The sequence below is a fragment of the Squalius cephalus genome (assembly GCF_949319135.1).
Source record: "Squalius cephalus genome assembly, chromosome: 22".
Taxonomy (NCBI): domain Eukaryota; kingdom Metazoa; phylum Chordata; class Actinopteri; order Cypriniformes; family Leuciscidae; genus Squalius; species Squalius cephalus.
In genome coordinates, this window is record NC_137143.1 from 25,559,823 (window position 1) to 25,574,497 (window position 14,675).

At 36.6% G+C, this 14,675-nt stretch overlaps 1 protein-coding gene across 2 annotated transcripts in view; it reads left to right on the forward strand.

Moving 5' to 3' along the window:
- Positions 1-14,675, forward strand: part of diaph3 (diaphanous-related formin 3) — a 323,176-nt gene that overhangs the window by 76,195 nt on the left and 232,306 nt on the right. For both annotated transcript variants that reach the window (XM_079856725.1, XM_079856726.1), the window contains one exon: positions 4,969-5,099. In XM_079856725.1, the coding sequence (XP_079712851.1) occupies positions 4,969-5,099 (131 nt within the window). The remainder of the gene's footprint in view (positions 1-4,968; positions 5,100-14,675) is intronic.

Genomic DNA, 14,675 nt, shown 5'->3' on the forward strand with positions numbered 1-14,675 from the left:
TCATCATCATCATCATCATCATCTGTGGATCAGTGGCGGATAAGGCATCGTCAATTCCAAGACTTTTTTTTTTGACTCAAACTCAGTGTTGTGACATTTGACCATAACACACTGTTAATTATCACAACCACAGGAAGTTGAACAGGTTGATGGGACATTTTGATGATGCTTTTTTTTTTATGCCCTCAGATGCTCTCCACCCTGATTGGATGGGAGAGGCTCTGGCATTTTAGAGGCATTTGTGACCTGTCCTTTAAATGGATGATCAATTCCCTAAGCATGTCTGACATTTGCTTATGCGCTGCTTTTTTCCGCTTGCATGTAATTATAGACAATATTGCAGAGGACAGAGCAGACAGGAAAAGCAGGGGATGGCTTGAGCTTGCCAAAATCATTTTATTAGAACAAACAAATCATCTAACAAAGTTTTCAAGTTCAGTCTATTCATGCTCAAATGGCAGAACATTAATATCTTCTATTTAACTGTTCAGAATATATAATGATATCTCATGCAAGCCAAGCCAATACAGACTAGACACAGGGCTTTCTTTCTTTCTTTCTTTCTTTCTTTCTTTCTTTCTTTCTTTCTTTCTTTCTTTCTTTCTTTCTTTCTTTCTTTCTTTCTTTCTTGCTTTCTTGCTTTCTTTCTTTCTTGCTTTCTTTCTTTCTTGCTTTCTTGCTTTCTTGCTTTCTTTCTTTCTTGCTCTCGCTCTCGCTCTCGCTCTCTCTGAGAATATTATCTCTAAAACTATGAATTTTCTAAGACCTTATCATGGCTGTTTTTATAAAAGGCAGCTGCCTTGCAGTTTATATCTGGTGTGGCAAACTGCTCCATTTATGTTTCGATTGTTCAACAATCCTTTCACACCTCTGTCAAGAATGAGACCTAATCTTCATTACTCTTTTATCATTTTATCATCGAGCACCGATGGTGTTGCTCCATTTTATTATTATTTTTTCTAAGGCTATTAGCCTTTATTTTGGCATTGTGGCTTTCCCATCCACATCGCTTTGATCCCAATAATAATTTATCCACCTATTATAAATAGTCTTTCTAGAAAACAAAACAAAACTTTTCTTATGAACTTAAGTGAAATTCTTTTGACAAAATGCATCGTGAAATATAACTGCACCTGAGCCACAACTATTATCTCCACATCAGACAATTTATACGATTAATCCTTTGCTTTTACTTAACTCACTTTAAACCACCAACGAGTATTTGCAATAACTTATGTTGTTGAAATGTTATTTATAGCCTTTTATAAGAATTGCTGCACTTGCTTAGAATTTCACATGTAAACCTGTTATAAAAAAACAAACAAACTTTAAAATCACAATCATTTACCACTGAATATGAATGCGTGTTATTCTATTCAAAATATCAAGAATTACAGGTTGATTTATTTTGCACTCCTGACATAAATTAAGAAATTGTCACTGCAACCAAGTTTTATCATAAACAGTGGTCAAATATCGAAGCTGGAGTCTGTGAATGTTGAACAACAATAATCTAGGGCCGCTGGTGATCTTTGGGTTTAAAGGGGTTAAAACTATATTACGTGGCACAATAGCAGCAGTATTTCTAAAGTTATAGTGGATTTGCTCCTCATGCTTGCTGTAAGAAATGCTTGGTGTGTCCCGGCCTTAAAGATTGAAAATCCCTGGTCTAGACGACTATGAAATGTGATTGAGAGTAGGAAAGCGCAAGCTTAATACTTTCAGATCTGAGCTTGTTAGCGCACAGGATGCTGGTTTGCTGCCCCACTAGGGACCTAGGAATTGTTGATGTTACGTAGATCACTATTTTGCCCTTGAGCATGACACTTAACCCTGGTTGCTTCACTGGGACTGTCTCCTCAATTAGTCTACTGTAAGTCACTTTGTATGAAACTGTCCGCTAAATGACACCACTAACTAATGAGAATCAGGTTCGCAGTACCTTAAGGGGAGTGATAGCTACAATTACCTAAGGAAACTTGGCTTCATGGTTTATTAATGTCATAACCTGTGCAGAGTTGATCTAATTGGCCTGTTGTCAGGCTCGGAGGGTTCAGCACTAAGCAGACAGGTCGATCCGTGACCCAGGGCATGCTCTAGGATGTTTACCTTCGCTCCTGTGATTCCTGACAGAAGACGCCACCAGGTGATTGGAGCTTCTGCTGTGAGATCATGACTTGGCTGCTTAATGTGAAACTTTCTTTGTTTGATGTTGTTGCTGCGAGCCATATTCATGTGTAAAGATTTGTTTGGATAATGCAGGTTTCAAAGAGCAGGCTTGATCCTGAATGAGCATCGCCCTTATCCGACACTTTTATCTTTTGTTGTCTGAGATTTTTAGTGTTATTTATTTTTTATTATCGGGACGGGAGTAACGGGATAAACTATGCAGAACACATTTAAAATCCAGGTTTTCAAGGAAACTCTCATTATGTGAAGTAGCCCAGACAAGATGGTTCTGTAGAGATAAACAAAACGATTTTCCTTTGTCTCTCTCTCTTTTTTTTTCTTCTAAACACAAACAGCCAGAATCTCTTGTAAAATCCCAAATATGTTGTGTGGGGTTGATATTTTGCCTGGGATTTGCTGAAGATTTAGCTATTGAGTGGACAGGAAGCAAAAAAGACAATGTTTGCTTTCCTCAAGTTACAAAAAGCAGTCACCATGATGATAAAGGGAGAACTATAAAGGAAGGACAGGACAGTAAAGAAAGAGAACATGGGATGGGCGGAGAGTCTTTCACTGGAAGCAGCTGTATCTCTTGTATGTGATGATAAAGACCTCCGTCTCCTGTGGAGGGGACAGTCAGGGCAGCAGCCCACAGGCCCAATGCATCATGGGTAGGGTAAGGAGGGCTGATCCTGTGGTGTTATGACCTGCTGCTGCTGCTGACCGTGTCTGTCTCCCACTGGCAATGTTTGTGTCCTGGCTACAAGAATCAACAATTCCTGGTTAGAAAAAGAGATAGAGATAGAGATAGAGATAGAGATAGAGATAGAGATAGAGATAGAGATAGAGATAGAGATAGAGATAGAGATAGAGATAGAGATAGAGATAGAGATAGAGATAGAGATATTACATAATGGTAGCTGACACAAACCCCACCGCCCAACATACACTAGAGGTGAAACGTCTCCTGTAAATAACCAAACTCTGCTGGTCATTTCTAACAACACATTTGAAATGTAAGTATTAAATCCAATTGAATTGTGAGTAGTATGAATGTATAGGTAATTACGGTAATTATCTTGAATGGCTAAATGGCAGCCCAGAAGAGTTCATTGACTAAGGGTGCTTTCACACTAGCACTTTTGGTGCGCGCCTGGGTTTGATTGACGTTTGAGTTTGGTTTGTTTGGGTTATGTGAACGCTGTCGAATGCAATTGAACTCTGGTTCAGACCAGATAATCAAACCAAGTCTGAAAGCACACTAAAAGAAAAATGGAAATTTAAATCTTGACTGTACTTGAAAATGAGTGACAGTTTATCCTGCTGTTGCAGTTTTGAGCGTTCCCTCCCCCTAAACTACTTCATTCTTAGTGATTTGCTTTACTAACCTAAACAAACCCTCAAGAGCAATCATAGACCATAATGATCTATTTTGAAGCTAGTATTTGCATTTCTCTTGTTTTTTAATGCATTTGCGACGTGTGTGATGCTGCATGGTTTTTACTAGTTTGACTTCTATAGTGTTCCTATAAGCCTTAATGCATGTGAAATATCCTAAAGTGCTTCTTTGTGATTGACCTTGAGTTTGAAATATCAGTATCGTTTTGGCCTTAAATGAATCTAACTGTGCACCACTACTGGTGACATATGAACCGAAACTGTGACTTTGCAAATGAGTATTCAATACCAGTCTGTCACCCACCCACTGTGTGCAAGATTACTTGAAAAATGTCTAAATATGTGGAAGCAAGCAAAGGCATGCATGTTCAGTGAAAAAAAATCTTAAAGATAAATCACACATAATTATTTTCCTCATTAACATGCAGTGTCTTCAAGAACCACAAACAATGACAAAAATAGAAGAAAAAATTATTATTGTCTCTGTTAGATCTATGTCACAGGATTTATATGACATTGGGAGGTGTGGAGGTTTACTAATTTTTGTTCTTGTTTTTCTTACTGTTGTTTGTTGTTGTCATTCCTCCTTTTCCTCTTTATCTTTCTTATTCTCCTTCTCCTTTTCCTTCTCCTTTTCCTCCTCCTTTCCCTCCCTTTCCTCCTCATTTTCCTCCCTCTTCTCCTTTTCCTTTTTCTCCTTCTCCTTCTACTACTTCTCTTCCTCCTTTTTTCTACTTCTCATTATCCTTCTCCTCGTTTTCCTTTTTTCCACATTGTTTAATACACAAATAAAACGTTAGAATAAGAATGTTCACTAATGTTCATTTTGCAATATGCAATATTTGTTTTAGTACAAGTTTTGCCAACTAATTCTAGTAATTGCAGTTTTGTTAAGTCAGTAATTGAATAGGCAGAAATCTTTGTGCATTTTTGTTTGTCAATTCTAGGAGCTCTTAATCTCAAATTTGGCAAGCGACAGCCGCACTTTTTGGCATGTTTATTTGCTGGCTTCTCCAAAAAATTAAAGCCTTTCAAACTAATAAAATAAGTTTGAAGAAGATGATCAATATTCAATAGCCTACAAATTATAATAAATCTAATTTTCAGACTAAGTCGGAAAAATATTTTCTTTTCAGAGGAAATTTAGGAATTTGTTGTTCATTCATTGATTTTTTTTTTCAAACCACACGTTGAGCCTTTAAATTTGTAAAAAAACATAATGTAATCTTATTTTAAGGCAAGTCCACTCTGCAGCCCTCTAGGTACTGCCCCAGGTAGCAATTTCCAATCATGCAAGTAGAGCTCCAGTCTACCTGAATAGGGAAAAACTGAAATCTACAAAACAGTGTTTCAATGTTTGTGACCATCTAATAGTATTTTCTCTCCATTGTTCTCTGACAGGGTAGTTTGAGGAGCAGCAGTCAAATCTCTCCTCAGGAGTTTCTGATTGAGCTGAAAGGTGGCGCCACCGATGAGAGACTGTTTGCCTGTCTGGACTCCCTCAGAGTGTCACTCACCAGCAACCCAGTCAGGTACTCACGTAAAGGAGTTTTGTAGCATTTATTTTAATATATAATGTTAGTCAAGTTTTCTTGTATCAAAGTTTTCCTCTTTCTCTCTGACATGTAATTTAGCAGGATATTTTTGCTGCTGTGTCTTTTGTAGAAACCTGCTCAGGTTGCACAAACACTTTTCCACTGGAAGGCATTCGTAAAAGCTTTCTTACATCTCAAACTTGACAAGCCAGCTTGATATTGCAGCCTGCTGAATACTCAAACACACACATTGAACTATTCAGCCTGGCCACCTACCACATCTGACCTCTGACATTTGCCCGACGGTGTGTAACTCAGCGGAGTGCTGCGATTTCATATTTATTAATATGTATTACTATTACCGATTGCCACGTCGCCCCAGGTTTTCCCTCCTACTTCTTAATTGTTTGATGCCTTTTGCGACGAGCTCTCCTGCTGTTTGCCTGCATTTGTACTGCAAACATGACAGAGAGGCCTCTCCAGGAGGGTGAAGATGATAAACAATTTGTGAATAGTTTTTTGAATACGCTTTCCCTTTTTTCTTTTTTTTGGGTGACCATTAAAACTACTCTATTTTTACAGCATAGTTTTAAATGCAGTTTACACAGAGAGACGGAATGCTGCAGGCGATGGTTGAAAGTGTAGAGGAGAATACGGTAGATAGGAGAGGAAATGCATATTTTATTATCATGGTGTTGTTACTGTTGATGTCATTCTGTTGTCCTTGGAGATTTTATATATATATATATATATATATATATATATATATATATATATATATATATATATATATTAGGGCTGTGACAATAACGCGTTAATTTCGATTAATTAATCTGAGAAAAAATAACGCGTTAAAAAAAATAACGCAGATTAATCCATTCCGTATTGACCTTTGAACCTGGAGCCGTTCTAGCCACCATTCGATTGTAAAATGAGGGAGGGAGACGATAACTATTGTTAACCGTCAAATTACTTGCAGCAATGGCTTAATTAAACACATTTAATAAAAATATAACACATGCTCAAGATTGTAAAACAAGTTTTATTCTGAAAAAACAAAAGTCTAAAAATACTTTCTAAAACAGATGAAAATTTGCTGATTATTGATGATTACAGATGATTATTTGCTAGGCACAATTATTTCAATGCTCACCCTTTGAACATTTGAACATTATTTCAATAACATGTTCAACACAATTATTAATAATAATGTTCAATTATTTGAACAGTGAAAATAATAATAAAAGAGTTTTTGAACTTTAATGTCACTAATGCTGATTATTCATTGATTCATTTGAATTGAAATATTTAATACTTTCACAGCAAAGATTAGATTAATTAATCACAGAGTATGCAATTAATTATATTAAAATTTTTAATTGATTGACAGCCCTAATTTATATGCAATTAAAATGCGATTAATTTTGATTAATTCATTACAAAGCCTCTAATTAATTAGATTAATTTTTTTAATCGAGTCCCGGCCCTATATATATATATATATATATATATATATATATATATATATATATATATATATATATATATATATATATATATATATATATATATATATATATATACACACATATATTTTGTTTAATTTAATTTTTTTAATTTTTAATTTATTTTGCTTTATTGTGGCTTTTAGAATTTTTAAAGACTTGCTTTTTAGAATACATTAAAGCCTACACATTTCAAATAGGCCTAAGTGACTAGGCAAAATTGTTGTTTTTTTAGCTATGGAATACTTGGGGGACTAGAATCACTTGCTTTCTATTCTGAGCACAGACTCATAACAAGACATGGTCTAATTCATTTGAGAACGTGACCCTAGAAGCACCATGAGTGCGTTGCTTTAGGACACCCATTTTTGTTCAGTGTCCTTTTCATCTGAAACATTTTCCTAATTCCGATAACAAAAAAATCCAATAGATAAGTGGGATAGAGACCCAGTGTGTGCTTGCAGATAAAGTTATTACAGGCAGTTAAAGTTAAATTGACAGACTGCACTAAGCAGTGTGTCCAATTTCAAAGACTATGGATGGAAAAATAAACCTCATCTGTGATGATGGAGAAGAGAGAGAAAGACGAGAGCATGTTCGAGCAGGAGAGTCGGTGTTAAACTGTTTTCATCAGTGCTGCATTCTTTATTGGCATAATTCATGAAATGTCATGATTTCTATTAGCACCCTGAACGTTGTTCTGGCACATGCAGCTGTTTGTTATGGCCGGGAACGTCGCTGGTGGAATGATCCACAATCGGAGAGCAATGTCCGACCTTGCATGAGGAGTCTAGCCCGAACATTACTCACACCTGGCACCTTTTCATTTGTTCCTCCACAAGGTTAAAACTTCTCCAAACAATTCAATCTTTTTTTAATTTGTATTTTTGGCATTGTCTGACTAGAGTATGACACAAAGCTGTTTTATTCAGCTATGCTGATGAAAGCCTGCAGTGTTTTGTTCTTATAGGTCACTGTTGTGGGATGAATAAAACAAGATAAGTGTGAGGAAGCAAAGACTATAGTAAATGTTGATTTATTGCTAAAAAGCTAATTTGCAAATGCTCAACAGTGTGGAAATGCACATTATTTTGACATGGTGTTTTTTTTTTTTTCGTTTAGATTTAGGTTGGGAGGACCATGAGTATTTCACATTAGGGAGGGAAGAGTAATTCTTTTAACATGACTGATCCATGTAGACTCATTACTGTGATCTTCTATCTTCAATAAGATGCAAGAGAGAGAAGGCCATGACAATTCCCTAATGACAACGGACATATCGTATTTTATTATAACTAGGATTCCCACCGGTCTCTCTCTGCAATTCCCTGTTGGAACGTCTGGATGTTGATATTCACATGCAGCCAAGGCTGATATTGGTTCACAATGGAAGTTATTTTACCATGTATGTCACCACCTTATTTTATTCTTTTCCTTAGAGGCTAAGAAAACTACTCCATTCTAAGATGCACTGATGCTTCTTATTGTTAATTTTGGGCAAGGTATGCACAAGATTGGTGACCATATTGGCATTGGCCAATGACAATGGTGTTAAACCATTGGTATGCCTGAAGCTTTTTCCCCCACAAAATTTTAAATATTTTTAGTTTAAATCCCTACATTAAAAATGAATATAATAATAAAGATAAACAAAAACACAAACTCGGTGGTAACAGATAAGAGGAATGTTCTGCAGGAACACACACCTTCACTCTGGACACAGTAACCTGTTACTGTCAAAATGAAATATCACTGAACTTACTTAAGCTGGACTGTGACACTCTTTTCTTCTAGAAACAAACTTTGTTGCATTATTTTCCTATAATAATCTGTAAAGCTGCTTTGAAACAATCTGCATTGTAAAAAGCACTATATAAATAAATGTGACTTGACTTGACTGTCATTTTCCTGTAAATGTAAGAAATGTCTTACATTAATGCAATTACACGCTGTTATCCCTTTACTGTTACCACTCTCATAAAATTCTTGAATTACATGTGGACTTTTAAACCTAAATTTAATGTCCAACAACAGATATTTCATCAAAATGATTTAAATTTTTTTGCTCTGAATTTTTATTGTTTTCCTTTCGCGTCCCGTCTGTTTGATGTGCATCCGCGTGCTGGCGCTCATTCAGTAAAGTTCGAAGTTTAACGCAGTCTGTCAGGACGAGCCTTCATGCATCCCGCAAAAGCTCACTCCGTTTCCTCCACTATCTTTAGATGCATTTTTTACATAGAAATGCGTTATTCAGCGCTGTCATTTGACACGACTGGTGGAAGTTTTCCTTGCACAGTGGGGAGACGCGACTAATTGATAATGGCATTTGTTGTCGATGATTTTCATTATCAATTATAATCAATTTTATCGATTAGTTGTTGCAGCCCTACGTATTATTTACAAATAATTATCTATAATAGTGCTTCCCTAGAGATGACTGTTTTTTGTGCTAAATATAGTTTTTTCCTTTCTTTCAAATTGTATCAACTGGCTTACATAAACCAAAAAAACTAGACTGATGTGATCGAAGCGAATGTTCGAGCGTTCAAGTCAAATTGAGCGTTTAACCTGTGCCCAAAAAGGTGACAATTGTAACTGCCAATGTTTGAATCTGTTAGCTGATGTACAAGGTCCTTCATGTCAAAAGAATGAGATGTTGTACCCTTGGGAATCCACTCAGACTTGAAGAAGGATAAAAAAAACATCACACATGATATTTTTAATAAATAAATAAATTACATTTTTTTTTTCTCCAGCTTGATATCTAGGATTCTTTTTATCAATGGAGTAAACATCAATCATAGTGATTTAAGCTGAATGCTGGTGACATGTTGATAAATGTTCTTTGTTTTATGCATTGTCCTGTTTGCTGTTTTACTTGTAGAGTTGAGACAGTCCTTTACAGTTAGACAGTTCTTAGTTTCGTTTTAATTACAAATAGACATTCTGTTGTCACTACGTTGAAATGAACAGTTTTGCAACAGCTGTGTGTGTGTGTGTGTGTCTCTGTTTTCTGTATGTGTGCGGTTGGTAATGATGAGCTTGATGGGTTTTGTGATTGTGTGGGTGAGGTTGGCCATCCTTTGCTTGGCTGATGTTTGATTTGCACTAATATTCTCGCTCTCCTCCTTACAACGGATGAGAGATGAGGGATCGTGTGTATGGGGCATGAGCACTGAGAATATTTTGGGGGGCCTAATTTAATTCATACCCATACATCCTCTTCTGCTCAGGCAAGGCGTCTGATTGGACGAGTGAGTGATGTTTCCATTACCTGCATGTGCCATTGTGAGGGACATTGATTTTCACTCCTCCTTCACTCCTTTTTTTTATCAGTTCAGGAGTTCATCCTCCCATCACAGCAGAATGCTAAATGATTTTGAAAAGACACCTGTTCTGATTTAGCAGGCCTCATTGCGCTCCACCGACTGTGACTGGTTAAATATTGAATGGGATGACCCAAACGAGGACAGGGCATGGATGAATGGTAATCTTTTCCATTTATATGTTTACACCCTTTACCCAATTATCATCTTGCTGCACAGTACATGCTACTGATGCTCCGATCAGAATTTTTTCAGCCAATACTGACTACTAATTTCTTGTCATCATGAGCTACCTACATGTGTAAACGCAACAATAAAGCATACAAATATTTAGAATTTCATGTAATAAGTTCCTGGTAGAGAGTGATTATCTTCCTGCGCTATTTCAGCTGTGTGCGCTCCTATTCTGTGGTGCACGTTAAATCAAGACCTGATTATTGGAGCGATCATCCCAATCCAGACGCGCTCCAGCTCTAAAATGGCGTCTGATTGGTCTCTACACATCGTCCCTACGTACCATACCAGAGATCCAGTTTCCATTGGTTAAACTTTTTTAAAGTTTTAAAGACGTGATCTGATCCCGGAAGTCCTATAGCTTTAGCCAAGCAGCATGTCATGTCACTCCATGAGGATTTTCTCAAGATCTAAGCATGTGTGTGGGCTTGTTTGAATTGAGACAACCTGCTCTAAATAAAGATGTCCGATATACTATGGCTTGCTAATGTTTCACGAGTTACAAAGCAGAACATGGCACAAACCCTTATCTGTCTATTGTTTACATGCGCATCGGCGCCAACTTTTTACAGTTTTACTCCATCAAATTGCTATCAGTTTGTGAGATCTGCCAAATTTAGTGACTACCGATCGAGTGTTTTGTTGTGCTTATCGGCCAATACCAATCTGCTGGAGCATCCCTAGTACATGCCATTCTTAACAAAAATATCCTGTTAGATCCTGATTTGGAATGTTTTATCTAAGTTTTTCTCTTGTTCTGATATTGGATGACATTTTTCATTAAGCTGTCATTAAGCATTATGTCCTGTCTTAGACTTTTTCACATGAAGGTAATTTAAAGGGGTCATGAATTGCATTGTTTTATTGTTTCATAATGTTTCCTGGGGTGCACACATAATGTTAGTATGATTTTTACTTAAAAAATTGGCATAATTTGGAAATAAAAGACATTTTTGTTATTTTAGCCCTCTAATTTGCATGCTCTGTTTGAAGGGGCGTGTCTGCTGTGAGACCTCAGTGTAAATGCCCACTGCTGTGATTGGCCAACAGCTTTGCATATGAAATAGCTAGTATTACATGTGAAACTCTCTCAAACTTTTAGCATGTTTTTACTATTACAGCTCTCAATGTTAACTACTAGTGAAAAGTGATAATTATAGCATTACAATTAGATCTATGGCATTATACTAAGATCGTGCCATGAAAGGTTGCAGTGATGAGTATTGTAGCCGATCACAGACATGCACGCAGCGATCTCTTCATTGCAACTCGATTTCTGCACACTAATGAATGCCTTCATCATAACCAGCAGTGCAAACGCAATGTAAATAAGAGATTTGTTGATTATTACAGAAGTTTTGGTGCGAGTCCAGAACTCAGTCTGTTTGATTGACAGCTACAGCAATTGTAAACGGAGCATTCTTTGATCTATCTATCTATCTATCTATCTATCTATCTATCTATCTATCTATCTATCTATCTATCTATCTATCTATCTATCTATCTATCTATCTATCTATCTATCTATCTATCTATCTATCTATCTATCTATCTATCTATCTATCTATCTATCTCTCTCTCTCTCTCTCTCTCTCTCTCTATCTATCTCTCTCTCTATCTCTCTATCTCTCTATCTATCTCTATCTCTATCTATCTCTCTCTATCTATCTCTCTCTATCTATCTCTCTCTCTATCTATCTAGTTAAATAACAGATTATTTACATCCTACTAAGAGAAACAATTTGAAGTTGACCGTTTAGCCACTTATTTGATTTACTGACAGGACAAAGAACATCTGACTGTAGCTACATGAATCATTACATCAGAAATCACTGGTCACAGATCAGGCATTAGAATGAACAGGGTTACTTGCACATTGTGGCAATACTGTCGAGTCCATATCGTAAAATCCTGCAAAGCCAGCGCCGGGTTTGCGGATTGATTTACCAAAGAATCCAGTGAAATGTACCTAATACGAATAGATAGCCTAATGTTCAACTGAGACATTCACATTGTTGAAAATAAATATCCACATTTCTAGCATTAGGATCCTTTGGAAGGTAATGTTATTTTTAGTCCAGTGAGTTACCCTGTGCTGCTCTTTCTTCCTCATCTCACTAATGCCAGTGGGCAGGGCCAAAGTTGATTTTCTTCTGCAGAGGTGGTCTTTGACTACCTTATTACGTCATAAAGAGGCACATTCCAGGACGAGTCGTACGCTGGGTCTGGCAACAATAAAAGCTCTTATGATTTTGGAATAACAAGGAAGTTTTCAGGTCTGAAACTTTCAGGATATTCTTATAATATGATGACCTCTTATATGTCAAAACCTCAAGGAAATTTTTATTTCTCAGTTCATGACTCCTTTAAAAGGCAACATAATTGCTTCCTGCTGTTTTGAACTGCCTTTGTGACCCTGTTTACACCTGGTGTTAAGATGCATTTTGGTTGATCGGATCACAGGTTGACGAGGGAGACACATTCCCATTTACACCTGGTGTTTTAACCTCTATTCTCTTTTGAGAACTTTTGACCACTTCTGTCCTGATTCTTTGAGGGGAGGGTATATGGGTGAGTAAATGAATGGGCCTTTTCGGATCTTTTGATCTAATAGATGAAATAAGCTTGCACGTTTGCATATGAACGTGAAAGGAGACGACGGAAAAATATGAATAAACAGCAACTTTGCTCTGATAGCTGCAAGACCATGCTGAACACTGTGAGTGCGTGTTTGAAATCAGGAATGGTGAGAGAACATTGTGTTTGCTTTTTCATCTTCAAACCAAATTTGGAAACCGACAAAATTTAAATCCTGTCTGGCTAGCATGTTTCCCATAATGTTTACACATTAGGTCAGTAAGCAGGGAGTAGGTGGTCATTTGTGTGTTTTTTTTTTTTAATTCATCGACTGTCTACTCTACGAAAACGTACTACAAAATGTTTTAGACTCTGTTTACATCTGCATTTAGGCTCTCTAGCTTTTGAAACAACTATTGATATCGCATAAACATCACAGTTCTTCCATGTTCAGAGATCAGCACTTTCATCTCCCCTCTCTCTTTCTCCCTTTCTCTGTCTCTCACCGCCCTTGCTCTTTTTCTCCCCTTCTATTCATCCCACTGTCAACTCTGGACAGATGTGCTCTTGTCCTGACATGTGTGGGGAGATGGAATATAAAGCATGTAATTTCCCTTGGGTCCAATAAAATGGGCTGCCAATTCTCTCCAGGAACCAGGATGAAAAAAAAAAAAGTTTCTGCACAAGTTATTTCAGAGAGAGAGAGGGAGAGAGAGAGAGGGAGCTTTTTATTGGCCCACTGTCACTCCTTCGTCTGTTCCTACTTTCCCTCTACCATGCTTTCTGAAAGACCCGTTAGTTTTTCCTCTATGATGGGTGAAAATGTGCAAGACATTTATTTAAAGGAACGGTAGGGGAGAGAAACGATTCTTAGAGGAGTGACTGAGAGCGAAAAACGAGGAGACAAAAACAAAGGAAGTTGTCTACAAGTATATGTTGAATATCAATAAGTATTTTTTTTGTGTGTGAGGTAACAATGCAGTTAAAAAATTTGGAATATACAACTTTAAAAAATAAATAAATGATTAGATGTGCAAACTTTATTCACAAAATTCATTTAAATCTTTATATTATTCATTTTTTTTTTTTGTGGATTGATTCAGAATCATTTAAGAATCTTTCTTTTTTATTGCATTTACATTTTCCTCATCTCTAGTAGTGTTAAACTTTCAGATTAATAAATTGAAACAGGGTGTCCAGTGTCCACGGGGTCTTAAAGTATTAACCGTTGATAAATCAATTTAGAGAAAATTAAGGCCTTTAAAAAGTATTTAAAAGTCTTAAATGCTATTTTCCTAAGTATTAAATGTTGTATCATCTTTTCATTTGTCCAAAGAGGTTGTATGCTAAAGTTTGCCTTTTAATCATTGCGTAGGCGAATAGTAGGCGAATAGGCGAACTACTGTGTAGTTTATGGAATCCTGCTAGATTTGACGTCATTTGTTACCGCGCTCACTGACTGACTGCACTACACTCACTGCTATGTTTAAATGCAAGTTAAAGTGTTGCCGATGTAACAGGTTAAAACTTGAAGTGGCGATGAGTTCTCAAAATGTATGTAAAGTCTTAAAAAGGTCTTAAAAGGTATTACGTTTAACTCCATAATTCCTGTATATACCCTGTAAAAGTAATAAGTAATTATGCAAGAGTCAGATGTACTGCAGAACTTTTTGAATGATGAGCATTTGAATTCTGCAGAATTCTGTGGAATCTGCAGGTGCAGATATCCTTGCATGTCTGCTGATGAGTAAAACCAGCTGATTTTAGCTAACTTTAATGTTTCTTCAAAACGTTGGGTGTGCTGGGCTACTAATGTCCCTTCAAACCTCTTTAAGCTCATTATAATATCCGGAACCCTTCCAATGCAACTGACAATTTGACGCTTCAAAAAGTTCACAAAGTAATCGTAAAACTAATCCATATGAATTGAG